The sequence below is a fragment of the Rhea pennata genome, chromosome 4, assembly GCF_028389875.1.
Source record: "Rhea pennata isolate bPtePen1 chromosome 4, bPtePen1.pri, whole genome shotgun sequence".
In the NCBI taxonomy this organism is placed as follows: domain Eukaryota; kingdom Metazoa; phylum Chordata; class Aves; order Rheiformes; family Rheidae; genus Rhea; species Rhea pennata.
In genome coordinates, this window is record NC_084666.1 from 26,169,084 (window position 1) to 26,196,383 (window position 27,300).

At 35.1% G+C, this 27,300-nt stretch overlaps 1 protein-coding gene across 3 annotated transcripts in view; it reads right to left on the reverse strand.

Moving 5' to 3' along the window:
- ATP8A1 (ATPase phospholipid transporting 8A1) overlaps positions 1-27,300 on the reverse strand; it is a 117,768-nt gene that overhangs the window by 35,752 nt on the left and 54,716 nt on the right. For all 3 annotated transcript variants that reach the window (XM_062575507.1, XM_062575509.1, XM_062575508.1), the window contains 7 exons: positions 25,119-25,183; positions 20,468-20,640; positions 12,822-13,005; positions 12,611-12,721; positions 5,214-5,288; positions 4,961-5,083; positions 2,452-2,530 (listed from right to left, as the gene is read on the reverse strand). In XM_062575507.1, the coding sequence (XP_062431491.1) occupies positions 2,452-2,530; positions 4,961-5,083; positions 5,214-5,288; positions 12,611-12,721; positions 12,822-13,005; positions 20,468-20,640; positions 25,119-25,183 (810 nt within the window). The remainder of the gene's footprint in view (positions 1-2,451; positions 2,531-4,960; positions 5,084-5,213; positions 5,289-12,610; positions 12,722-12,821; positions 13,006-20,467; positions 20,641-25,118; positions 25,184-27,300) is intronic.

Consider the following 27,300-nt stretch of genomic DNA (forward strand, 5'->3'; position numbering starts at 1 on the left):
TTCAACATTCTAATAAATATCAGCTTGAATTTGCACAGTGATGCCTAACAATATATACAAAGCAGTAAAGATCTGTAGATATGTAAGAGCAGGATTTATTTAAACAGAATTTTATAACAGGATCAAAACAAAACAGACCTATAGTAATAGGCAGGCAGCTAAGCCTATTCTCATAAGTTGGAGTGCTGTGGGAGACCCAGCAGTCTTATGCAGAAAGCTGAGCTTCTCTCATTCCTCCTTCAGCCTCCTCAAAGGCCTTGTGCCTCTCTGTTGCTAGGAGAAAGTGGATGTTGAGCCCTCTTCTCACAAGTTCCTCTCTTGGGTGGACCTTGGGAAGTTACCCAACACCACGATCAGAAAGCATTTCTGATCCAGCCAGGGGAATCGGATACAGGAATCTGCAGAAAGTAATTCTGCATACTTTCAGCTCCATCTAAACAGAACCACTTTTCTGTACTAGTGCTTTTTGTGGCTGTTTTCCTGAAAAGCTAGCTTGAAGGAAAGGGACAAGATGCACAGGATTATTTGGTCCAAAGTACCACATGCTACAACCCAGACAAGATCCAACTTCCCCAAAGACTGACAAGATCTTTTTCTTTTCATATATACACAATAAATTAAGCTAGCTAGAAAAACAGTCACACTAGGCTGCAGGAAAGTGAAGGAGACTCTTTGCTCAGTATGAAAGATCTAATACGGAGTGAAGAGGTCCAGGTACAAGATAAGGAGGAGAAAAGGAAAAGCTAGGGAGAAAAGGAATAATATAGTTTCTTATTTAAACTCTTTCTCTCAGATTCTCAAAACCCTCCCTATAGGACCCTAACAGCATTATTTCCCTTTTCTCTTTAAGTAGAGAGTCATCACCAAGGGATAAACAACCGCTTCCATTCTGTGCTCATTTGCCCTGCAGGCAGAACTTTGTCCACCAGCTGTACCCACTGCATGTACTCATTACACTGTACACAAAGCCCACAACCCCCAGGTCCCATTTCTGCTCTCCCTTTCTCTAGGAGCGGACGAGGAAGACAGACAGCAATTTTTGCAGACTTACAGAGGGGCACTTGTGGATTGCCAGCAGGTCAGTTCTGGCCCACAGGCTTTGCGCTGAAGAGGGCTGCTACAGCATTCAGACAGCAACTCTGCAGTCTTATGCAAATCGTTGTGCTTTTCCATTCACACACGCACTCTATTCTGCATCACTGTGTCTACTCATTAAACATGTCTGCACCATATACACCAAAGTTATTTTTGCATTGGAAAATACCCACTCTCACTGAAACTGACTACAGCTTTGAAATGAGATTTTACATTGGATTTGAGTCTATGGTTTTAGAGTATGAATTGACATTTTGGGAGCTTTCTCCTGGGCTGTCTACAGCCCTCTCCAGTGTACATAGCAGCCACTGAACTTGCATTCACCTGACTTTCATAGAAAGCAAGGTTGCTACCCACTTCATTCACCCATCAAAAGTCACCAAGTATAAAATATTCTGCAAGAATAACAGTTTCTCTCTTGAGCTTTTTAGGTATAAGCAGCTGTTACCTTCTCACTATCTAGTCTTGACCACCAGAACCTTCTTAACGTTTCAAAAGGTTGAGAGATGATCAGAATATTTCTGTGCTCCCAGTACGAGGCAGTCTGCCTGGCTATTATCAGAAAAACTGAGACGACTATTACTTTTACAGAAAACCCTTAGGGTACATACACGGTTTCTCTATTTTCAGAAATTTTTCTACAAACTGAAATCGAAACATCGCTAACAAAACCCACCCCTGTAATAGCTTCAATACACACAAACATCCCCGTTAATCAGAAACACTGCTTTCAGTCTCCTCTGATTATTACGGCTTGCCTCACAAGCGTCTAGGTTCCTTCTGCCTCTCAGGTGCACATACAACAGAAAAAAGAACAGTGACAGGACTGAGCTGTCCAAGATATCTCAGTTTCACCTGTCACAAGCCTAATGATATAGATGTTTACTAATGGGTTAATACCTCCCCGAAAGGAGAGAAGGTATATACACAGGCAGTAAAGGCCTCCAAAACATAAGAGACTTAATGCAAGAGACATTAGTGACTGACTTAAGTTTTTACAAGTATTAACACCGTAGATTATTACACAAAAGTAGGGCAACTAATCATCAGGTTTTTTTCCTTCCATATGGTTTCTATTTACTTCAAGTACATTTATAAAATTTTAGACATATGTACATAATATTACTTATCCTTTTAAAAATAATTTAAATAAATCACTTCCTAGATAGATTGCATATTCTACTCTAGCTCTAAACTTAAATTTTAATTCCACAAAACTTAGTATTTATCAAGTGTTTTTAAAGAAAAGGTATTTAGGTATTTAGTTCCTTTCAAGATTTATTTGTGAAATATATATATATACATACACGCGCACACACACACACACACATATTTATATATATTTTATACACTTACCATGCTGGAGGGATTTTAGTGGAAACCAGAAGAGAATGAACGAGTGGAAGAGGCCATTTAAACAATGAACCCAGAAAACCTAAGGGAAAACAAAAATCCATGAGAACCATTTGCAATAAACTAGCTCCGTGAACCCTGACCTTTCTTTTTATCTGTGTGTTAGATGCACAAAACGCGTTTCTGTCAGGCCACCACTGTGAAGTAATATAACTGACAGGCACTTTCTGCCTCTTAGCTCTTCATGGGTCATTTGTTTATTTTTTTTGTTTTGAAAACTGTGTGTATTATCTCTCTCTTTTAATTTCAGATGATAAGGGAAATTAAAATATCTGTGTATGGTAATATGTTCATAAAAATTGAACTAAACCGGAGAACTGAAATAACTGTTATATAGAGATAATATATATAGAGATAATATATATAATAACTGTTATGTAGAGAACTACAAAGGACTCTAGCTTTAAATTTTACTTTTCATGTAATGAAGGAAAATTTTGATGGTAGAACAATCAAATTAGAACTTAAAATATAATATCTATATATTTCTACATAGAAATAAATTTTAAAAGCACAAATAAATATATCTTCCTTGGTTTTCTTATTATATGCTCCATTCATAAAGTGTATAACTTCATCATGTTTTATGTATTTGCTAAATAATTCTAATTTCACTTTCAAGTTTATATCCACTTACAAAGAAACGCCATCTGAAAAGAACAGTATTAAGTGTAAACATAAACCTCCTATTAATGCTTAACATAGTATATGGTATAAAGTTATAAAAAGACTTAATCAAAAATACGTAACTCGTGTCCTTTGGGATAGCAATCATGTTTTCTCATTAGCAATGCTTTTTTACAAACACAGCCTTTATTGTAACTAACTGACAAGTATTATGAGTTTCAAGGTGTTCAAACAATAGGAATTAAGTTGCCTGCCTCACAACATTTTCCACAATGTCTCAAGGCCTTTTGTTAGATCATACAGCTACACTAGGCTGTATGATCCAATTTACACTCCAATACTTTGCACATTTGAACTTGTGCTACTCATTAACCTTTGTCTCTCCTCCTTGCTGTGTCATTACTGCAAGTTTTTATTTGACAGAAAGCACAGGTGGGTGCAAGAAAAATTAGTTCTACTTTTCCATTTTCCTGACCAATACTTATTGTCAGATGCTAATCCTTTAACCTCTGTCATGACCCCATAACCTTTGATCCTTTTTACCATAACAAACATCTGCATCAACATTCAGGGCAGTAATGTTTCCAAATCTTTAACACCAACCATTCAATTTCTATAGCTGGGAATTTTGTAGACAGTTAACCATTTCAAGGGTTATGTGGGAATAGCCACAGAATTTCCACCGAAGTCAACAAGACATCTGTGTAATACCGAAAATTTCAAGAGTCACCATTTCAAACATATTTCAGCTACTGCAATGCTCTTCACATATGTTATTTTATTAAAACTATTGTTAACATAGAGGGGTCTGTATTAATAGACCATGAAAAGTCTTATATTTGTAAAGCATTCATCGTGACACAAGAATCTGACTGTGGGACAGTGAGGGAAGAGTGAAGGAGAAAAAAAGTCTCATAAGCTTCAATGAGCAAAGATGGTCTAGACAAATAATTCTATAAACAATATTCTAGCTCCATAAGAAAAATTGCACATCAATATCTGTTATCAAACATCACATGTAGGCATTGTTAATTCAATGACAAATCGAATGTACTTCCTAGTTCAACACACAATGAAATTACTCGAAATATCCCAACAATGTTTAGAAAAATCCAGTTAGAACTGTCTTACAAATGTCACCTGCATTCATGAAATTGCAAATTCTGGAAAGTTTCATTTATTTTTTTAATGGAGAGTATTTATGGACAAATTTGTAGCAATTATGTGTATTTTATACATTAATAAGCCCTACTTTCTTCTACTACTTCTTTAAATTAGTTTCTGCAAGATGGATATTGCCAATTTCCCATGCAAAGTAGCCTCAGATTTATTTTGATCCATCCACTCACATTTAAAGTATGTATCAAAGTGTTTTTTCCTAAAACTCAAAATGAGACCACAAAATTGCAACTCAAAATTGACAAAGAATAGTGCAAAGTGCTTCTCTGTATAAATCTAGTAACAGTTCTTATTGTCCCCTGCAATACTTCTCTATATACTTCAGTAATCTATTTCCATGTAACAGTACAAATATATACAACCCGATGACAGAGAGCACTAACCACTTCTGCCTGCAGAAGACAGCTTTATTAGCAGCAGTGAAAAAATCAGGCTTTAAAGAAAAATGCTCGTCATCCTTTTTCATATTTGCTAAAAATGGTAAATAAGATTTTTGCCATCCATGGACAACTGGACTACTACTGGAAACAGTAGTAACAAAAATCCCCACCATTTTTAACTATGGGAATATGCAGCATGGAAATCAAATGGGTGTCTATTGAATTACTATTAATTTTTGCTTTAATTATATTTGATTTTCATCTACCTTAGTATTGAAGTCCAGTGCATTTTGGGAAGTCTTGTATAATTCAGGATATTTCAGCATGTTTTCTTTTCGGCAGGATCTCTCAAATATTCCAAGAGTTAGTGGAGGCATTGCTGTAAACATCTAATATAATGTATTAAAAAAAACATATTGCAAAACTAGAAATGTGAGAACTTATGTAAAAGCTTGCTTACTTAAAAAACTTTCATGAATATAGTTGAGACAGAAACTGAAAATAAAAAAAGGATCTTACCACATTGTAAAGACCTATACACCATCTTTCAAAAAGAATTTGTCCTGAAAAGCCATTGACAAAAGCAAACCAGATCTGAAAAAGAGAAGAACCACACTAATCAAATGTCTTGCAAGGTACAGTAAATATATTTTTCCTCTACATCACAAAGAGAGATATTCCTAGAACACATTTACAATGCAGTTGAGGATATTCTGGTTGAAAATTATATATATAAAAAATCTGTAAAGAACCTGCTTTCAGAAGACATGATGCAGACCTGATCAAAAGTGTGAGCAATTCTGTCCAAATATGAAAACATTTCAAAGAGGTAGCCATTTTCAGAAGGAATTCCTTGTTCAATTATTTAAGAGTGATTTAGCTCACTACATTTGTACTGTATTTCAGTCTTCACAAAATATGAATTCTGAGAAATACAGAAGTTCCAGGAAAATACTATAGATTAAAAGTAGTCATCTTCTAATCAGTAGCATCCTCCCCAACTTATGGAATTCATACAGTAAGCTGTAATTTTGAACTGAACACTTTATAGGTCCTTTTTCCTACCTGAAACTCATGAGATAATGAAGACTTACCAGAGTACTAAGTCAATTACAATTATGCAGTTAACAAGTGCTGATTCAATTATAGAGTAGTCTAGAGGAGTAGTTGGGAGCCTTTTTTTGCATAAATATTACCACTTTTGCTAAAACTGAATTTAATTTGAAAGGCATGATTCATCCACATTTTCTTATGTTTTTCAGCACGTTATTCAGCATGATAGTACTTTCTTATATAAATCATTTTATGCTTGCATTACATCAAAGAGAAAGTGGGTAAGATGCATATCTGATCAATCTTTCTTAACAAGCTACATTGCAACTACATTGCATACTACAAATGTAAGTTATAAGGTGACAGAAGTTATTAGCATCCAAACAACATTCTACTCTATTTAACACTCATTTTCCAGAAATCATTAGATAAATAACCTTTTGGCAACATATGTCACTAACAGTAAAGCCAAATATGCACTTCCAACTTAAAAGCTCTAATTCAGTTTAGATAATGGATCAGCAATAGGATTACACACACACACACAAAAAAAAGGTAATTCTGACACAGTAGTCCAGGGAATTTTTAGTTGCAGCTTTGCAGAGACTTTGCTTGCTACAGTTCATGTTTCATTTAACTTTACTATGGCATGAATTGCTACAAATCACCCATTTACCAATACCTACTCAAGCTGGCCTGCAGATGACCAGATCACATGAACAAGCTCGTAACATTTTAACATGTGAGAGAGACATTCATGAATACTTTGAGATAGAAAAAAAATGAAATTAGAGCTAAAATCCAGCTAAAAATTTAATGAAATTGAAAGTAAATAGACTTTTTTGATGGCCAATTATTGCAGCAAGACTGCATACAAAATTATGAATGGTAGAGGTTGCAACACAGAGACATCACAGAATTTATTAAAGTTTCTGTCTTCCTAATATGAAATTTCTTTGGTTTTACTAAAACAACACTAACAGCTATACTCTTCTGTTTTCTAATGCTTCAGTTTATTCACAGAACAGACTCATTTTATGGGAGAGTTTATGGCAGTTGATTAATCAGATTTTTATTAAATCTTCTGGTATGTGTTTTGATTTTGGATTTTTGAAATCAGAGCTACGTTTTAACTACTATGAATTTGGAAGACATTTACTAGCAGCAGTTTCTCAGTAGTTATTCTTCCAAGTTGACATGATTTACCGTATGAATATTGTGGAATACTTTAAGTAATTCTATGTTGCGATGGAGTATAAATGCTTATGTTGTACAAATTGTATCAGAAGAATGTTACTTGAAGTGAAAACCATCAAGTGTTCAAACATTAAGAAATGACCAATACAGTACGCTACATAGTCATAACCAATGCAGTCTGTTTTATGCATTAGGAAATAGTTCTCAGTTGTACGACCACATAACTTTCGTTTCCAACTGGACCGTTTCCTCAATCAGGGAAAGAGAAAAAAGATATTTTTCAAATATTTCTCAGCAGACTCAAACGAATTCCACAAAACATTCCCCTCTTGTGAATTTCTAGAGTCTGCTGATGGCAATAGAGTTGCTAAAGCCTCCAAAGAAAGGAAAATGTCAGGTAAGTATGATGAAGGAGGTAGTTATCACCAGCAATTGCTCAAATTGCAAATAAGAAATTATTTTAAAATCATAAAAATAAGTATAAAAGTAAGTGAATAGATATTAAAGAACTACTTGTGCAATTTTACTTTGAAAAACATTCTAGCTCCCAGGTAAAGAAAGTGTCTGTATTCAGGAAGATAAAGCTAAACTAACACACAACTGGAATGCAACCTGAGCTTTAGTTTTATTCTTAGCATCTTAAAGAAGAGTTGGCTTCACTTCCTTAGATCTACTAGGAAATTCCACCAACGAATACAGTTATACTCTACTTTGCCTGTCAAAAACGGAGGCTATTCACTATCATCCCTCATACTCACTGTTACACAGCTTCTGAAAACCTGTATATGCAACTGTATAAATACTGTAAGTGTGTGTGTGTGTGTGTGTGTGTGTGTATACGTGTATGCCTGAGAATGTGCTCACACGTTCACATGTGCTCAAATGATTATACAGCTAAATCTCACTCTGCTTTTCTTCATTACTAAACAATTGGTTATGCAGTCAACATCAGTACAATGTTTTGGATGCTTTACAACGAAACTAAACATGTGAATCTAATCTAATTTAAAGGAATCTCATCACTACTACCTTCCCTCTTTTCAACCTTTGGATTATGCAGTTACTATATTATTCTACTCCAAAACTAGGCAGATGGCTGGTACGCTACTGGGCTGTATCATGACATGGAAGGACAGTTACAGTGAGTGAATAAGGGCTAACATCTCAAAAGGCATAAGATAATGCTGTGAGACTAAAAAAAGCCACGAGGCAGTCTATGATAAGATATAGCAGCTTCCTTCCTCTCCTTTTGTTTAAGGTTCAAGCACATGCTAGGTGCGATGGTAATGAACATTACCCCTTGAGAGAAGAGGTATTATACCCCTTGAGGTCAGGTATTATGCGAGTTACCCATTCTTTCAAATTTATTTTTTGCATCAAATACTGGGGTAACTTTCAGACTTAAATTTGGAAGGGGTATGTGTGTGTGAAAAAAGACATGCTACTAGAAAATATGTGGCATATGTGCATATATGCAGGGCGTGAAAGTTTGGGCATCTCAGTGCTGGTGATTTCAGAAAGTTTAACAAAAGTACAATTGTTTTGGAAGAGTGTAGAACAAATATCCAACAGACATATTTGACCCCTGTCAGCACCAAGGAGTATATGGAAAGCATATTAACTTTCTGTTGTGATTTAACTAGTAGTCAAAACTACATGACACTCAAAAAGAAAGGACCAAATACATGCATTGAATCTATTCCACATATTCTCTGCTATTGAAGATAAGTAATTTTAAATAACACCTGAAAATGTTTTGAAGCGACTGTTTTAAAGAAATGCAAGTATTTATGATCAAATTTTGATTTACATAGGATGTCAGGTATGAAGTTGCTACCAAGCCTTTCAGCAATGCTATTCCTTAAACCTCTCATCACTTTCAGTTTTTATTTTGTCCAGAATTTAACTTACAATTTTTCAAGCTGTTGAAAGTCTGAAAATTATAATTTTACTATAAAATTGTAAAGCAATCCTTTAAGGAACAATATTAACTTGCTGAAATCACAGATTTTACTCTCTTCCAAGCAAAGTATGCAAGTTACAGGTACTTCAGTTGGAAAGTAATAAAGAACTGGCACAAATCTTGGTCAGAGAAGTGGAGATGCAGACTCTTTCATCGTTCAACAGCTACAGAATTTCCCAATGAAATTAAAGATTTAGGTTCATAGCCAGCACAAAATAAGATGGGCTGCAAATACAGATCCTTACATCTGTTATTTTTCAAACCATATAATGAAAAAGTGGGCATGACCACTATCACTTCTGCTGTCCATGTTTTAAACTGAACTAATGCAGCTTCCATACATTAAGCATACTGATGATATAGCACACAGACCTCTTATAATTTAAGTGTCCCCCTCCTCCATCTTAGTATAAGTGACAGAACAACAGCTCCTAAACTGTGGCTCAGAATCAGAGTATACTAGGAAGTCTGCTTAGGTTTAGATTTATGCATGTTAGGGTCCGAATATGATTGCAGGGATTCATCTGATGTGCCAGGCTAGAGAATCATGAACAAAATGGGAAACTTCACTCATGGACATGAGCAACAGGAAGGGTGTCTAACTTAGTAGAAGAATGCAAAATGCTTGAGGGGAAAAAGATAGTAAATGCAATTTTAGCTATGTTAAACTTGGGAGATAAGAAAAGACATCAGAGGGACAGATATAGGATTGCATAGAAGGAAAAATAATCAGCATTAGAGAACTAAATGTACAAATAATTTGCAAAATAGTAAAAAGTTATGCCACTGTCTGTAAACAGCCACCATCCAAAGTTCAAGGAAACAAATAGAGGTAGGTACAGATAGTAAAGTATTTAGTACAATTTAGTTGTTTACACAAGATCATTTAAATGATGACATATAACCATGTTTAGGAATTGCTGACTGGACTTTAAACATGAACTCCATGAATTGGTTCTTTTGTTTACATCCTGGCCTTTTATCTAGTCTTTGTTTTGAATTTTCTCACCGAAATGACCTAACTAGATCTTTACAAATTCTTTTTTTTTATTGTAAATTGTCTTTATTTAACATGAAACAGTTATTCATTACTAGCTAGCAGATGACAAAGGAAAAATAGTAGGAAAATTTGTTCCTCTGATGTTGAAGGGAGATTTGCTAACTAACTTCAAAGTGAGAAGCTTACCAAAGTGTATATGCACTAATGGCAATGAAAAAAATCAAACCAATTCACAAAGGAGTTCTCAGTCTATCTTAACATCCTAACGATCGTTAAAAGCTAACGACTCTCCCCTCAAACTGGGTCTGAGGCTCTGCATAAGCTTATCCCATGTGAATCTGAGGCTCTGTACAGGCTTAACAATGCACATTAAAAGATTACTAGAAATTCAGAGTTTGAACTTACAATTTAGATTGATATTTTAATATATAACCACAGGAGACTAGTCCCAAACAATAAATGAGGTCCACGTTTAAATATCTACTGAATCAAGACACAGAGTAGAAAAAGTTTTTACAGACCACTTCTAGTTTCTTATGAATGGGAGTTTAAACATATAGAAAGTGTTGCTATAGACCTTTAGTGTGTTCTGCTTCAAGAAACCAATGAAACTTATATCAATGCACAAGCGCCTAGGAAAAAAGCTGTGGTTTAGATTAAGTGGCATCTATCATATTACATGTTCAGTTAGTACTAAATAGACATTTACAAAAATGTGTATATTAAATAAAGGTAGATAGTATTAGTTGTCTTCAGCACATAAAAGGAAATTGATTGTAAAGCAACTTCCAGACATGCTTTTCATAGCATTATTTCCCGAACGCCGAGTCCGAGGAGGCATGGCCACACAGGCCTTCTCCTGAGGTGGCACTTGTGCATAGTAAGCAGCAGCTTACAAATACTCATTGAGCTCCCTGCTCCCACGCCTCATCAGTACAAAAAACTTGAAAAGAGACATTCAAGACTGGCAGTTGTCCTTTCTAGAGACATTCAATGACGAGTATCTGCCCATTCATTCACAGTATTGACATGAGCTATTAACATCCGCAAAGGATTTTTGAGCTGACAAATGTTGGCTATATGAGAATTCAAGTAAAAGTCATCTTGTCTTCCAGAGAAGGTATATATATAATAAAATGCTTGTAGGCACAATATATGAAATGTAATAATCCACATAAAAATAATTTCTTTGCCCTTCTATCTGCTTCTCTATCTCCTCTAGTCTTTATTTTTTAGATTATGGTCTCTGTATCTTGCATTTAACTTTCTTGCACAAGAGAAAACAAATGGGAGGATATTTATACCTGATTTAAGTTTTAAATTCACAAAGAGTGTGCAGGTAACAATGACAGAAAATGAAGAAAAATAAGGTAGTACATCCTAAAGCCTAATTTTGTTTTCTATAAATACAAAACATGCGTTAATACTGTTTTAAATATTTATTTAGTTATTCATTTAACAGTATTTAATATTATTTTACTAAAAGGCTGAAGTACTTAAAAATACCGATGAAGAGCTACAGCTAATCAGTACTTCTGGAATCAAATGTTCTGCTTTGGAAATGCGGGGCCTAAAAAAGCTGCCATCACTTTTAATGCAACTAGGGATTTCTAATGGAGTGTCTTTTTGCATTGCTTCCTACTTTATATGTTATTCTAAATAGACTACAAAGTTGTTGATACTTACATTGAAATCTATTCACATTAATAACACAAGAATAAAGAGAGAAAGCACACAAAATTTAGAAACTGTAAAAAGGTGTTAAGAAAAATACTTACCTTTTGGCTATAACACTTCTACATAAAAAGATGTTTAAAGTGTTTTAAAATATTACAAATTACATTGTAAATTTAAAGTTCAAATCAAATATAAACATAATTGCTGGACATATATTTGGTTAGAGGAAAGCACAAAAGAAGAAAGAAAGAGAAACGGTAAATAAAGGGGGGAAAAGAAACACTTAAAATGTATTTAAAAGTATAATAAAAATGGTATGGATGCAAAGTGGTCACAAATATCATAAATATTACAGTTATATATATATTGTCTTAACTATACCTGCTAGTAAGCATACATTTATTACAACACAATCCTCTCACACTACTGTATTTTTCACAAGACTCCAGTCTCATTAAAATCCCAGATGAGAAAACTAGGTAAACTACTTTTAGAAAAATACCTCTGTTCACAAATTAGAGTCTAGAACAGACATGGATTCCGCATCAAAAAGTAAAAGGTGTAGTGCAATAGTGTAATTAAGCATGTATATAAAAAACACTAAGTACTGTTCTGAACAGCAACAGCCTAAACATGCAGTTCAGCAGTGGTCTGAAAACAGTATTTAAAAGTTTGTAAACAGGACAGCTGCAGACCCCAGTTCAACAGAAAGCTTAGGAATATACACGTCTTGGTAAATTTAAGGCTACTTGTAACTGCATTCCTTAGGTACTGTAAGATGTTACAGATAAATATTTTTAATAAGCTAGCAGTATGATGCAATACAAATATTCAGTGCAATACAATATTCAGTAGGTATCTGCGTGAGAACAAAATAACAAAAATCAGACTATAACATTAATTAGTTTATTATAAAGCAAGATTCAGTCCAGTAAGTGGTCACTGGCAGTTTAATGCTTAGTAAAGATTATAGATAATAATCAAAAGCTCAAAATAATGCTTAAAACTTTGAAAAAGTAAGATTACCTCAATAATATAAAGGACTATATTCTTGTAGAAACAGTATAAGATGCATTTAGCTACTCTGTTATAGTTCCAGGCACCATGAACCAACAACAAGTTCTTCAAATACTTGAACTGCAAAAAATGAAAAAGCACATACTTAGAATATCCCTGCATTGATATTAATATGATTTTAAATTACTTTACTGTAATAATTTACAGTGTAGTAACTTACCTGAGCAATTGAGTAATCTGAAGAATTAGCAGCCTGAAGACCTTCATTTCCACTAATACCAACACCAACATGTGCTGTTTGTATCATACTAACGTCATTTGCTCCATCACCAATTGCTAGAGTTACTACCTTAACCTGTTTTTTAACCATTTCTACAACTTCAGATTTTTGAAGTGGAGATACCCTAAGGGGTAAAAGAAAGCAAAAGGTTTAATATAGGAATTTCAAGCGAATGCATTTTTAAAACATACTTTGTTCTGCAACAAGGTAATAAAAATAGGCCAATTAACATCCTAGTCAGTGACAGCTTCTTGTTATTGCCCTTTAGGATATATGATAAAAGCACATTTCCCAGCAAGATTAATGCAAACATTTAACTTAAGTAAGATGTGAATAGGATGCGAGACACATAGGTCAAACATCATCCACCTGTGTAGGCCTGCTGTGATTTTGTAATAGGCCCCTAGAATGGAATAATGAAAGAAACCCTAAGAAGCACAACTGCCAGTGTTAGCTTAGAACAGTTGCATATTTTTGCATATTTTGCTTTTATGCTGTTTATTTTCCTCTCTGTTTAAATATGTATTTTATAAACAAACAACAAGATATATAAAACATAGATGTCAAACCAAATAGGAACAAATAAGATGTAGGGAAACACCAGTAAATTATCACAAACGATGTCTACACTGCTAAATAAAAGGAAGCAGCTTTGATCACTGAACCCTGATCAACCACTTCGCATAATTGCTAGCTTGCTTCCTGGTTCTTCAGGACTGCTCCAACTATCTCTTATCAAGAAAATGCCCAGCTACAGTTGAGGGGAGAAATTACTCCAGGAATGACTCCCAAAAGCTGTATTGATGAGACTATCATTTTGACTTAGTCTATCAACCTATATATCACATATGTACCTTCCATATCAGATTGCAAAAGTTCTACTCTGTAGGCTGCAACTCAGTTCTTGTAGTATTTGAGACCCCTTAACCGCAAAGATTATAGAGAAATTGTGTGTTCTACAGGCTGCGGAAAGGAAGGAGTAAATCCTAAGCAGCGTGACCATAAAATCTTGTGTTCCTGGCACTGGCGTTACCTCCCCACCCACCACCTTGTTTAGTTGTACAGGCAGAAATAAGGAAAAATGCAGAACTCCTGTGCAAGTCTATTTCTCCTCCCAACCCAGTACTGTTCACTGCCTCCAGCAGAGCAATTCTGGTACCAAAGTGATTCCTGCTGCTTCTAGCTGTATTTTCTGTGGAGCTGCTAAGGTGCATCCAGTGAAGTGCAGATCCTATTTTCAAGCACTTCCACCGCATCAACAATAAATAGCTAAGAAACAAACAATTTATTATGATAACGCCATTCATCCTACGCTTTTCATCTGCTGCTTCAAGATACAGAAAAATTTTACCGATGAGTTAAAAATGAAAAAAGGAAACAGTTGGAAGAAAATGGGTAATGCAGGGAAAAGTTAGGTAAGACAATAAGAATGATCATTCTCGGTTAGAGCAAAGATCTGTAGCTTTATGTTAAGTTTCTAATGACACTCAGGGGCAAACAGTTACGGTATGAGTATTAAAAAAAAAAAAAAATTTCCTCATCTATATTTCCAGCTTCCATTTGCCTTCATGCAACAGCTAAACATGGGAAAGATGCAGAACTTGCCACCGGATACTGAATAATACCAAAAATTGTGGAAAAATATATATTTCTAACTAACTTTCTACAAACCTACATGCACGTTTACAGCAATAGCCCCTCTGGCACTGTAAGCTTGTGTAATTTCCGTAACTTTGAAGCTGGGGCTGTGAGAGATTTTCCCTGTGCAGCCAAAGTTCAGTGCTTAGAGTTATAAAGGGATGCTCATACACTGATTTAGTTCTTTCAGGTTAAAAAAAGTACTCCAAGATAAAATACAAGGTCTGGTAACAAACTTAAAGGAAAAGCACAAAAGAAAGTTAGCTCTGAATAATGTTTTTTTCCTGAACATCCTCTGTATGTTGACATTGATTAGGATACAGACAAGTAATGTGGCCTGTGTAGTTCACAGGTTGAGTTCTCACCTGAATGGAGAATGCAGCAGGGCACTCATGTGCTCAGTAATAAGAAGTGTTATGATCAGACACCAAACATTCAGCACTATTATAGCATCCATGCAGTCACAGAGATTTTCACAGAAGATTCTGATAGCTCGAGGTCCCAAAGGCACTATTCTAATGAGTACCTGAACACTGAGAGGCCTCAGGATACTTGAAAATATTATACCATTATAATTGTTAATAAGATTCCTGGAGGACAAGTTCTTTCCAGTTAGAAGAACTCTAGCTAAAAGAATTCTAGCAAATCTGGTAAGTTAATGTAGCAAAAATCACTGCCCTACTTATATTAATTTATAGGATCAGAAACCAGTGCTAATGAGACCAATAACAAATCACCTACAAAAGAAACAAAATCTTTCTAACTATATACATTAGTCAAATTACTAGTCAGCACAAACTCCTGGTGTAGTAAGATGCTCCTCTCTCCCCACTGAACACTGCCATTACAGCCAAGGCTAAAGGATCTGCTTCTCTTGACAGTGGATAGTCTGACAAGTTAAAGTTCATTGCTCATTATAAGAACCCAAATGTTGATTCATAATTTCATTTTCTAGAGGAAAAGTTTTCTTTCTAACTTGATGTATAAACTTTCTCATCACAATTCTTCCCCTCCCCCCACAACCCCCCCAAAACCTCACACACCTTTCAAAATAAAAAATGAAAAGATGTTAAATTCTCCACGTATTACAACTAAGTTTTATTGGTTAAAGAACAGTGATGTACCAATTACCTTTGTTCACGAAGCACGCAAATACTGTTAATAGCAAAGTTTGGCCTTCACTTTCTAGCTACCTGTAACCTCTAGCACAACTACCAGTAAATACAACAACAAGCAATTGCATGACTGGCTAAAGTTAATGGTGATGCCAACTACCTTCCATTCTGCTTGTGTGATAAAGCAACTGGGTGACACTTTATTTACACAACACAACAAAAATTTACACAACAAAATCCAATGTCCACAGGACAGAGAAGCTATAAACTTAGGGAAAAAGAAAAGAAAACAAAACTTTTCTTAGAATTGGCACTGAGGCTGATGACTGATTTCATATTTCTATTGAAAAAATAAAAGCAAAAGAGTCGTGAAAAAATCAGAAAAAAAGCCCATGAAACCACTCACATCACCCTGCTGTTATTATCCATCTTCTATTTCTTTTATAAACAAATCCAGGTTACAAATCTGAGGCTAAATACTGAGGGCAAAAGGAGAAACGGTCTTCAAGAAATTTTCCTGAAAATGGTCTTTAGAAAATTCTGATTTTTATAAACCTGCAACAGTTTTCTATGATAGGAGAACACTTTCTCATTAAAATAGAGGCTATTTAATTTTTAGCAATCCAAGGATAATCATCATCACGCTGAAATACATCACATCTATCAATTTATGCTGTTAGTCTGTAACACCAAGATACTCATTTTACTATGGAAAGGAATGATACGTGATCTTATTTTGGTTGTCACGGAAGAAATACAAAGCAACAGTATGAAGCACATAGTTCATTTAAAAAAGAAAAGCTTCTCCATTTCTGCTCTAGCAAATGTCAATATTTTTTATTTTGTCTACCTTATAAATTTACAAAAAAAAAGTGTAATAAATAAAGCCAAAACACTGGGTAGGTTACTGAGTTCCCAGTAAAGGGGTATACTAACAGTGGTTGCCTCTCTTTCCTAGACCATGAAGAACAGTGAGATAACGTTGCTAAGCAAAACCAGGTGCCTAGAGTCTACATGTCCTTCCTCCTATAGCATATTCTAATTCCCACTAGGAAACACCTTTGTGGCTCCAATCTAGTCTTCTAATCTTCCTCTCCCTGTGCCACAGGACACTTTCTCACAATTCACCTGAGGGTGATGCCTGACCAGCTAAAAAAAATCTCCCAATGCTATCTTGTGCTAATTAAGTAAAACTTCTTAAATTTCAAGTGCAGTCAATCAAAAAGAGGGTAGATAAAGCCTAACTGCATGGTCTTCCAAAAGCAAAAAAGAAAGGAGTGAAAAATAATACAGACTTTAGTTTGAAGGTTGCTATCTAGTCACTTTATTCAGCAGCCTGTGCCACACATCTGTAGGCTTTTGAAAAAGGTACTGTACATTTTTTTTTTTTTTTTTGCAGAAATTGGGATGGCAGCTTCTAGGAAAGCCCTTCAAAAGAATTTCCACAGTCCAAGTATATCAAGAAGTGCTTCTATGATCAAAAGATTGTATATGTTATATATATATCTTACTTGATGATATCAAAACTAGCTACAGCTAGCTTCTACAGAAGATTCCTGACCCCAAGAATTGAAATAATTTAAAAATGTTACAAACGTAGAAATAAAATTGAGATTACTATTACTAAAAATAAGATGTAAAAATATTATTTTTCTTCATCATCTAAACCTTGTGAGACACCATCTGTCTTTTACAATATTACTCAACAAGTACCTTAAAAGAGAAACTGATTTTTTTTTATTTTATTTTTGCTTCAATACTAAAAAAATCAATTCATGATGGTACACAGATTTACCCTAAATTATCCCCTTCAGAAATGCTGCTTTCCCCTGACATGATAAGATTTTTATTATTATACTGATGAGACACTTCCTGTGTCTACCTGGTAATGAAAAAAGTGGAAGTTAAAGCTTATTTTTAAATGTACTTACTTTTATCCATTTAACTTCCAAGGAATAATGTGTTATTTCCCTTTTGGACGATCTTATAGGGACAGCTGGAAGATCACTCTCTCTTTCATTGCCACATGAAAACGAAGTGTGTACTGGATGCCTTTGAATTCATAGGGAGAGCTGTAAAATGTACCTTCTGTTCAATTTGGTCACTCTAAGCTGTACATTTTTGCTACAGGAGCATCAGTTTAACATTCTTTTTACATATATTCCTTGGAAGCCAATATACGGTCGGAATTCAGCTAGTTAAGTCTAAGCCAAACATCTGCTTGAAATTAGTAGCATATGCAGATTCTTGAAGTGAAACGTCTACTGAATGTTTGTCAGCTTCATCTGTGTTATGGCTACCTTTAGGAGTTTATTGGTAATAAATGCTTCTGAACAAATGAATACAGTCTGAAAACTTCAAAGAAAATGATGTCGTTTTTACTTTCAAAACCAAGGACTGCTTAAAATGTTTACTGCCTTTATACGGATGGAAGAGGCCTGTATTTTGATTTACTCAAGATGATAATATTTTTAGGTGGATAAGTGATTTACATTATTAACTAAAATTTAATTTCTGTGTTTGTGACCAGGTGAAAAGATTTAAAAAAATATATTAGAAAAAATAATATTTAAAGAGGGAGCATTAACAGAAAAAAAATACTTCGGTATAATTTCGGCTTTTGAAAAGCAAGTAATACTTTCCAAAAAATCTGTATGTATTAACACAGTGAGTGCTAAAAGCAGATGTTTTAGTTTGAAACCTGCAGCCAATTCTTAAGGCATGTCAGAGCATATACCTAGACATTTTGAAACTAGCTGACCTAAATATATTATGGAAATGTAGAAATGGCAGAGAGAAAGTTGCTAGTACAGAAACGCTAATTTTGTACTTTTTGTTGCTTAATCACAGAAAAATCACAATAAAAAACAGCTGTTTGTACAGGATATCCTAAAATGGTTCTAGTTTAATAGAAACTGCAACACTGTTTCTTTATACAGCATGAAATGTAGCTTTAAGAAAACAAGAAGAAAAAAGCAGAGGTTCGAAATGTCAATTCTTCACACATTTACTGCTTGTTACTTACTATACTGACCAAAATTAGAACTAGCAGAATGCACACAGAGCTCCTATTTGCCTGTGTGACTGTTGTAAGGACAGTTGTCATAACATGGAACTGATTAGAAAGATGTTTATTCATCACACAAGTGCTAAAGATCTTAGTTTGAAAGAGACTTTCATGCTGGAGCAAGGCCACAAAGCTAAACCTTAAAAATCAAAACAAAAAACGGTTTCTCCTCCTTTTGCAAGACAGGCAAATTTCATTCTAATACACAGATCAACTTTGAACATACTACTTCTTCAGAAGGATCTGTTTTTACCTTAGTGAAACATTTTTAAAGTCTATACCTGAACAGAACACGAGAACTTAAAAAAGTGTATTTAAGTGTATTTTCAACAGTTCCCAGACCATGCCTCTACCTTCAGATACCAAGGTAATGGGGAAAAAGATACTTATGTAATTTATTAAAGGAAGATTTAAATTTGGTGAGATATGATGCTGAATTCTCCGAATTTCTTTATTCTTGTATAAGACACCAGCTGACTTTCCTTTTCATAGATTCTTCTTCTAAACCAATCATAATCAGACTATGCAAAGAAAAGTAGAAATAGATGTAACTTGAGAAGATAAACAACCCTAAAATTTTCAATACTTCATTACCTGTGAGAACTTGAGTCTGTAACACCATATAATTTTGATAAACAGTATGCTCTAGAACAGAGTTTGAATGTCTTGTTCCTGAGTTTATTATTCCAGATCTATTGTAAGAAATAACTTTGTCTATACTAATACAAAGCTCAAAATAGTGAAAACTTGAGAACATTAATTACATAGCCTTACAATAGTCCCCCTAAGCAAATAATGAAAATAGTAAGTTCTGGAATTTTTGACAGCATTTCTAACAAGGGTGTTCTACCTAAGTTCTGATAAAGAAGACTCCTTGCTTTTGCTTTTTGACAAATCAAGTCACTTGGGTTCAGCCACTTGTTTAAACACCAGCAGGAGCAGTTCTTGTTTATCTAGCTAATAGTTGTCCAATTCCCTTTTCTTTCAATATTTGAACGTAGAAGGTGATGTACTGCACAGATGTTTGCTGTTTCTACGTTTAGAGCCATATAGAAAGCGCAAAGAAGGCCCCAAACCACACAAGCTATCGTTTTTACAGTAATGATGCATTCCTTCCCTAAAATAAACCTGGAAATGTTAAAAGCCTAACCAAACTGCTTTCATATTTTGCGTATTTGGAGAACACATATATTGAATTTTCTTTGACCTAGGAAAAGATCCCTTGTTACAGCTCTAATAGCCGCATTTACAGTAGGGGATTTAAGGTCTGATTGTTTTGGAAGAAACCTAAAACAATAACGAATAAAAGGTGTTTCCATCAACTTCGGAAAAAAGTATCACTTAGAATCATATCTTTTACATTTTTTCCGTACTATTTATGCAGCGTAATCCATGCTTTACAGAAATGGCACAGATATAAATTCTTGCCTGCGGAGGCAGCTCTGCAAAACAATCTAGATGTGCCAATGTCAATTTAAGGTTCATATCAATGTCTGAGACTATCCTTGATAGACAACAACTGATTTTTCTGGGTATATGCAACCTGAATCACTTTTTGACAGGTATGCACCTATTTCATCCTACATTACAGAAGCATTTTGCTTGAATGATTATATTTCAGAATTTTGACCACTATAACTTTTTATATTTCATGGTTGGAAGATAGGTGCACATATATGTTTTTGCCTACTCTGAAATGGAAAATATTTATCAATTTTCATTTATCATTAAAAAAAGCTGTAGAGAAAGAAAAATGTAAACCTTACCTGCAACAAATAACAGCTTTACATGACAAAGCCAAATCCAAGAAATACTGTCTCACTCCAAATGTCAAAGCATACTTCAGGGATTTGCCATCAATGATAAGAGCAAAATCATTTTCCTTCCTTAAAGCATCACCAAGAGTACTGCAATGATGGCTAAGCGTCTCTCTTGTTCCCTATTGCACATAGAAGAGTTGATTATTTTTAATTCCTACTCTTCCTATTTTTAATTCCCAAAATATTTTTCAGTGTAATTAGAAACATCTGTATTCACCTTCCAAGGAAATTACCTTTTGATTATGCTATCAGATCTATCAAATATATCACATAATAACAACATAAAATGTATTTGCAATAGATGTGCTATTAGAAACCACAGTGGAGAATGCTCACACTACTGCCGTAAGCCTTTGTCCCCAAAAATGTTCAGAAGTTGTGGTAGAACTTTTAATGCCTTCTGAAGGACAACAATAGCTGCATAAATGACTGCTAACAGACATTACTGAAGTATGTTTTTTAAATAGCTCTCCAAAGGAAAATTCACATATATAGATACCTAGAGAAATATTTTTTGTTCATTGTTATACAAAATAGATATAAAAGTTTAGGAAAAAGTAAAAGGAACCTCAAAGATAATTCACAATATAAGTAGATACATTATAACCGATAATCCTAACCATCTTATTAAAATTATACTTTAAGCCAACATTAACAACATATTATACAAAAGACCATATTTCATATTTTTTCAGCTGCTGTAGAAAGTTTGAATCACCTGCACAAATTGCTATTCTGTGATTCAGTTCTAAGACCTTTTGATTATATTCAGTGGACAATACCTTCACTTGTATCTATGTAGCAGGATTTCTTAATCAGCTTTGGAGAGGTCACTAATACCTAGTTAGTTAAAGCAAAGTTCTACCATACAATGTCATCAAGAAGAAGAAAAAACAAATAACTGCTTATTTTATATATATATATATATATATATATATATATATATATTTTTTTTTTTTTTTCTAAATGGCCTTTATAGAGCTATGACCATCCTTTTCTTCTGCTGTTTTTTCCTTCAAAGACCAGAAGTAAAAGTATTTTGGAAGGGAAAGTATGCTTGTATAAAAGTGTATAAAACTCAATTTCAGACACAGTCAAATCCTGTAACAATAATATTCTTGTATTTTTTTCTACAGTCTTAACAACTGAACAATCATTTTAGCAGGGGCATGCTAGTTTAGGGATGTCAGGTGGATCTAAATGAAATCAAGTGCATCCATCTAAAAGAAAATACTAAGCAGTTGTAAGTATAAATCTTAAATACTCTAAAATGAAATTAATGATAAAACTCTGACTCCCCCACTCAACTTCCTCCTCTATTTGCATTCCCTGTTTTTTGTCTGCTTTGCTTTCACGAGTCTTCTAAAAACTGATTGCTTTAAATTGAGATCAGGCTCTTGGGGTATTCTGCACTTCAGTGGTTTTCTCTCTCTCCTTCTCTGAAGGTGCTGCAATGGAAAGGAGGTGCCACTTTGTTTAAAATTACATATTGAAAAAGTATTAAAAACTCCACAAGTACTTAGTTTACCACAGAGCTTAAACAACACAAAAGCCTGAAACTTCATATGCCTCTCATCTCCTATTGCTCCTTCTCATATATGTAGTATGAATTCTATTGCTTAAGTTGTCATTAATTTTTTTAATCAAAACCAGACATGCCCTCAGGTAGCTCCAAGCAGGCCATGTACAAAAACAAATAAGTAAAAATACAAACCAAAATAAAAACTCTTCCCCTAACTGTAAAGCTGTTTTAAAATTCCTTTATGGCCTTAAGTAGAGCTCTATGCTGAAATCCACTGTCTTAAATCAAAAGCAGTATCAAAGTATTCCTTATTTACTTCTATACCATCTCCATGAAATACTTCTCAGTGAAATTGAATGGTGATTGATTCAAACTACTTTTCAATTTCCAGATTAAACACTTCTGAGTTCGCAGTTAAAACAATAAATTTATGTTCTCGTGATTTTCTTCCATGATAGTAAAACCATATTGAAATTTTATCAATTCATTAAGTTAATACAAAGGCAAAAATCAAATTTAGTGTATAAGACCTTCAAAAACAAAATGTGCTTTTGTTAACAAGCAAAACATTCCTTGGAAAGGAACCTCAAAATAAATAATGTTGCAAAAATGTAGATATACAAATGTTTTGTGGAACTGATTCCAATTCTCCCTCACCTAAAACATGCTAATTCAGGGAGGAGGGATATTTTTAATTGTACAAATATAGGTATCATCTTACAAAAATATGATCTCTTATTTCAGTGGGTTTTTTTTGTAAACTCAGTTCACTGAGCTGAGATATAGCTTAAACATGTATTTTACTGACTGTCTAATTTCCTGTGTTTTGGATGCTAAGGTGATAATAAATTCAGGAGGCATATATTTTGTTAAATCTGTTTTATATGTCTTAGGAAAGACTATCTGTCCCTGAAGGATCCAGGTTATCCTGGCTAATGTTCAAAAGAAGCCATAGTATGCAATAAGTATTGTAGTATAGTTATAACAACAAGGGCAAGAAGAATCCACTAGTGTTACTCTTTGTTCAGGACTAAAGAAATACACTGACCAAGAGAAGCCAGCCTTCTGAACTCTTATAAACCAAAATCTCCACAGAGCCCAGATTAATATCCATTCCTTGAGGAGCCAAGGAGAAGAGGAATGCCACAGCATATAGTACCGTTCTCTGAGGTCTTAGATACACAGGTGCTACTATGCTGCGGGACAGGGAAGTCCTGTGTACTCAGAGAGTCCTACAACATGGTAGCATGTGAGTAGACCTGGTGTTTTGGATGGGAAGGAACTGGAGCTAGGCACGTGTTGTGCGCCTGCCCTAGGCACGCGGAGGCAACCTTGGTGCTCCCAGAGCTCTTGCCTGTGTGCCCCAGTTAGCACGGGAGGCATTTGAGCAGGGTGGCACTCCTAGTAGTAGGTTGGCAGGAAGGAAGGTGAGCTGGGCACGTTATGGGTGTACGAAACGGTAAGCTCAATATCCAGAGTTTTGGCCATATATCTTAATAGATAATATTTCAAGTAATCATCATGGCCTTTTCCCAGATCTCTTCGGTATGCACAAGGAAAACAAATAGTAGTAGTTAAAGTAGTAGTTAAATAAAACTACTTCAGTTTATTTCATTACACATAAAGAAGCACATAAAGCTGTCAATCTTTTTCACTTTAAATCCATTGATTAAGTATGCAATAGTTCTGAAATCCAGTTAGTGCAAACTAACCTAAATACAGGCTAGTAGTTCTCATTCCTCTTGCATTTGTTAATTTTTACTCACAGTTGAGTGTGAAAGAGTCAAAAGCAAAACAAAAGGCGTGAACCAAAAACCATTCATGTTTTTTCAGCAAACAATGTTCGCTTAATCTTTTTTAAGCTATCCAGTGAACTAAACTAAGAAAAGAAAATTGTCTCTCTCCATTAATATCACCGGCTACTTGTGTCAAAAGCTGCTTAGTATTTAAGCAAACTCTGATTCCAGGCATAGATTAATGCCTTCAGCTTACTCTCTGTTAGGATTTTATTTAAATTTTTATCAACAAAATATATTGCTAAAAATAGCTTATATTTAAAATATATTAATCATGACTGCATTCACACTCTGATGTTGAAAATACGTCATGCTAAGTGAGTCAAAAACATTTAGATAAAGTACTTATTTAGAAAAAGAAATATTTTTAATTCATGTTGCATTCTCCTACCCTTACCCTTATAGTTAGTCTGCTCCTTTCTCACTGATTCTTTTATTTTTATTTACCTTTTTTCCCCCTCTTCCTTTCCTTAAACGCAGTCTTGAGCAACTTGAACATAATATAGAGTAAATTAACCTTAGCTTCAGGGTTTTCTACAGAGGCCTGCTGTACAGGAAATTTTTGCTAGAAAAGTGCTTCCATTTTTAAGTTAATTTAAGGCTTCTTCTAAAGGTTGGTAACAGGAATTACATTCTTCTTTTCACAGAATTTTATGTGTAATCTTGCATTTCTGCATTTGCTTATTGCAAATTTATGTGTTTGGTTATTTGCTCATTGCATTTGCTTATCTAGAAAATCTTTTCAATACAAAGCACTGTAGATTGGTAGTTTCAACCTTTATTTGTAGGTCAATATCCTGCTTAGAACTTGAGTTGTTTAACCACATAATAAAAATTATTTTTTGGTAGATATTAAGAATGCTCTAAGAAACAGCATTACAAGAAACTTGGGATTAGTTTGGGTACTGCCTGGTGCTACCAGAAGCATGTGGGGTTGCCAGCTCTTTGCCTGCGTAGGAGATGGCACTACTACTAATTCTTATTATTTGAAATTTTTTTGATTATCATTCTGAGTTTCACATGGCTACACTGTGGTTTTGGAAGCTGTGGACTAGCTTTCTAGTTATTCAGCAACATTTATTCACAAAGAGGACAAGTCTTCCAAACATGCAATACTAAATGATGCGCCAGATAAACAGATGCTAAAAGTTCTTTTTCTACCTTCCCCTCCCCTCTTCTGGATCCTTTTTTTTTTTTTTTTAAGTAGTTAAATAAAACAGTGTTCACTTTTTCGCTTAAAATTATTGCTTATATCGAAAACTTTGCAGGTTTTACTTACATCAAGAGAGCCTTCATTTATAACAATTAGTCCCATGTTCTTTCTCAACAGTTTACAGGAATGACCTGTTAAAAATATTTTTGCTTTCAAAATCTGCTTGATAAAGTCCTTTACAATGTAACGAAGCATTTTTTTATGTAAGCAAACTATAGACAGAATTAAAACCAAACTGCCCCAACTGAAAACAATGGTTAAAAAAATTATTATTTTCCATTCTATTAAAAGTTGGATATACGGAATAAGTCAGAATAGTCAGAATTTTCCTTGTTGAAATTTGCAACTGTTGTTTCTCATCCTGTTGAGCACCTCTGAATAAAGTGCATCTTCTCTATAAATCCCTTTCAGGTAGCTGAAGACAGCAAATAAATCTCCCTTAGACTTGTACATTTTTGGAATGCAAACGCGTTTCTTACAAATAACTGCATATAAAAATACTCTCATTTTTTCTGTTATCTTTTGAAGCTTTAAACAAAACATGTATTCGGTTATGTGACAGAAAGCTCATCTGCACACATGCAAAGGAAAACAGAGGCACAATGGCAGATGGGGAACTTGAGTAACATTTTGCCTGGCTACTCCCAGGCCCATCACAGGAGAGTGGTCAGGTTTATCTCCCCAAGCACAGAAGAGTGCACAGAGGCAAGGTGACAGGCCGAGGAACCCAAATTAAACTACTCAGAGGGATGGACATCCTGTCCAGCTCCTCCCAGGGCTGTCCCAGGAAAGCATCAGCCCTGTTGCCCGGGTATGAAACCCAGTAAAGTGAGTCAGTGGGAGCAGCTGTTCAGAGCACGTTTCAGACTAAGTGGGGTCACTGCCTAGAGGTATGGGATGCCTTGTGGGATGCAGAGGGAGAGCATTTTGGGATTGCACAAGACTTATCATGGGATGTTTAGGGGAGGAATAAACACGGAAACCAGGAATAAAGGGCTGTCCTGTCTGCTTGTTAAATTCCTTTTTCTAACTATTCTCCTGGGTGAGGGAGTCTCTACTCTGTGTGTGTAGGTCTGAGTGCTACAACTGAAGTCAGACCCCAGGCCAGAGGGCTCATGTGTCTGGTACCAGCAACTGGAGGCGTGTGACTGAGTATGGTATCATCACTAGCAGCACACTAGCTGGCATGTCTGTTAACTGCCATGGGAGTCAGGTATGCAAGTACCTCACTCCTTAAGGGTGAGACCACAGAGAGTTGGCTGCTGGAGAGATCAGGGGAGACCCAGCTAACTGCACCAGCTTCTGGATGGACTGTGCCTCCAAGGACAGCTACAGGACAGATCTACAGTATACGTAGGCAGGTGCATGTGTGTATTGTGCATGAGAGTTCTTTACCAGCAACTGGAGTGGGGCTGCAGGCCTCGGGAGCTCCTACGTCCAGGTGCCAGCAACAGCGGAGACTGGGGATCCAGGGCCCAGGTACTGGGTAGATTAAGCTTCTAAGCCCAGCTACTGGGGAATCCACATTGTCCACACACACACACACACACACACACACACACACACACACACACACATATATACATATATATGTCCCACTGATGGATCTTTCTCCTGATCAGTCAGAACAGGAACAGGATGAAGCCATTGGTGCTGTTTGTTTCTGAGTGAGTGCTAAGCATGCCTGTTCATGTTGATCTGTTGTGGTTGGCCGTATGCATATGTAAATATGTGTGGTATATGTGTGTTTGTCTACTGGGAATACATTCTCAACCTCACTGCTGGTTGGACCTGACGGCACTGAACTGCAGCAGCCTTGCCTCTGTCAGGCTTCTGAATTCACCTCCTCCAAACAGTATGCTGTATGCTAATGATGCAGTGGGCCTAGATAGCTAATATACACTACTACTTCTAATAAACTGAAAATACTGGTATTATTGCGTTTCCTCAACCCTGAAGTTACTAACAAAAATAACCTTAGATTAACTGTGTTGCATGCACAGATAAATTTCCTTAAGATTAAAAATTAATAATAAAAATAAAAAGGATCTGTATTATCAAAACAGTGTCTCAGGGCAGATATTTAGATTAGTGCAGAAGTGTTGATACTCTTTTATGCAAATAATCTTAAATCTTAAATGCAGTCTTCATATATTACTATTTAACCTACAGATTTATCACTATTTGAATTAGTTGAGTCATGATTTTTTTTTTGAAAAAAAGAAACCTCTGACTGATAATAAAGATT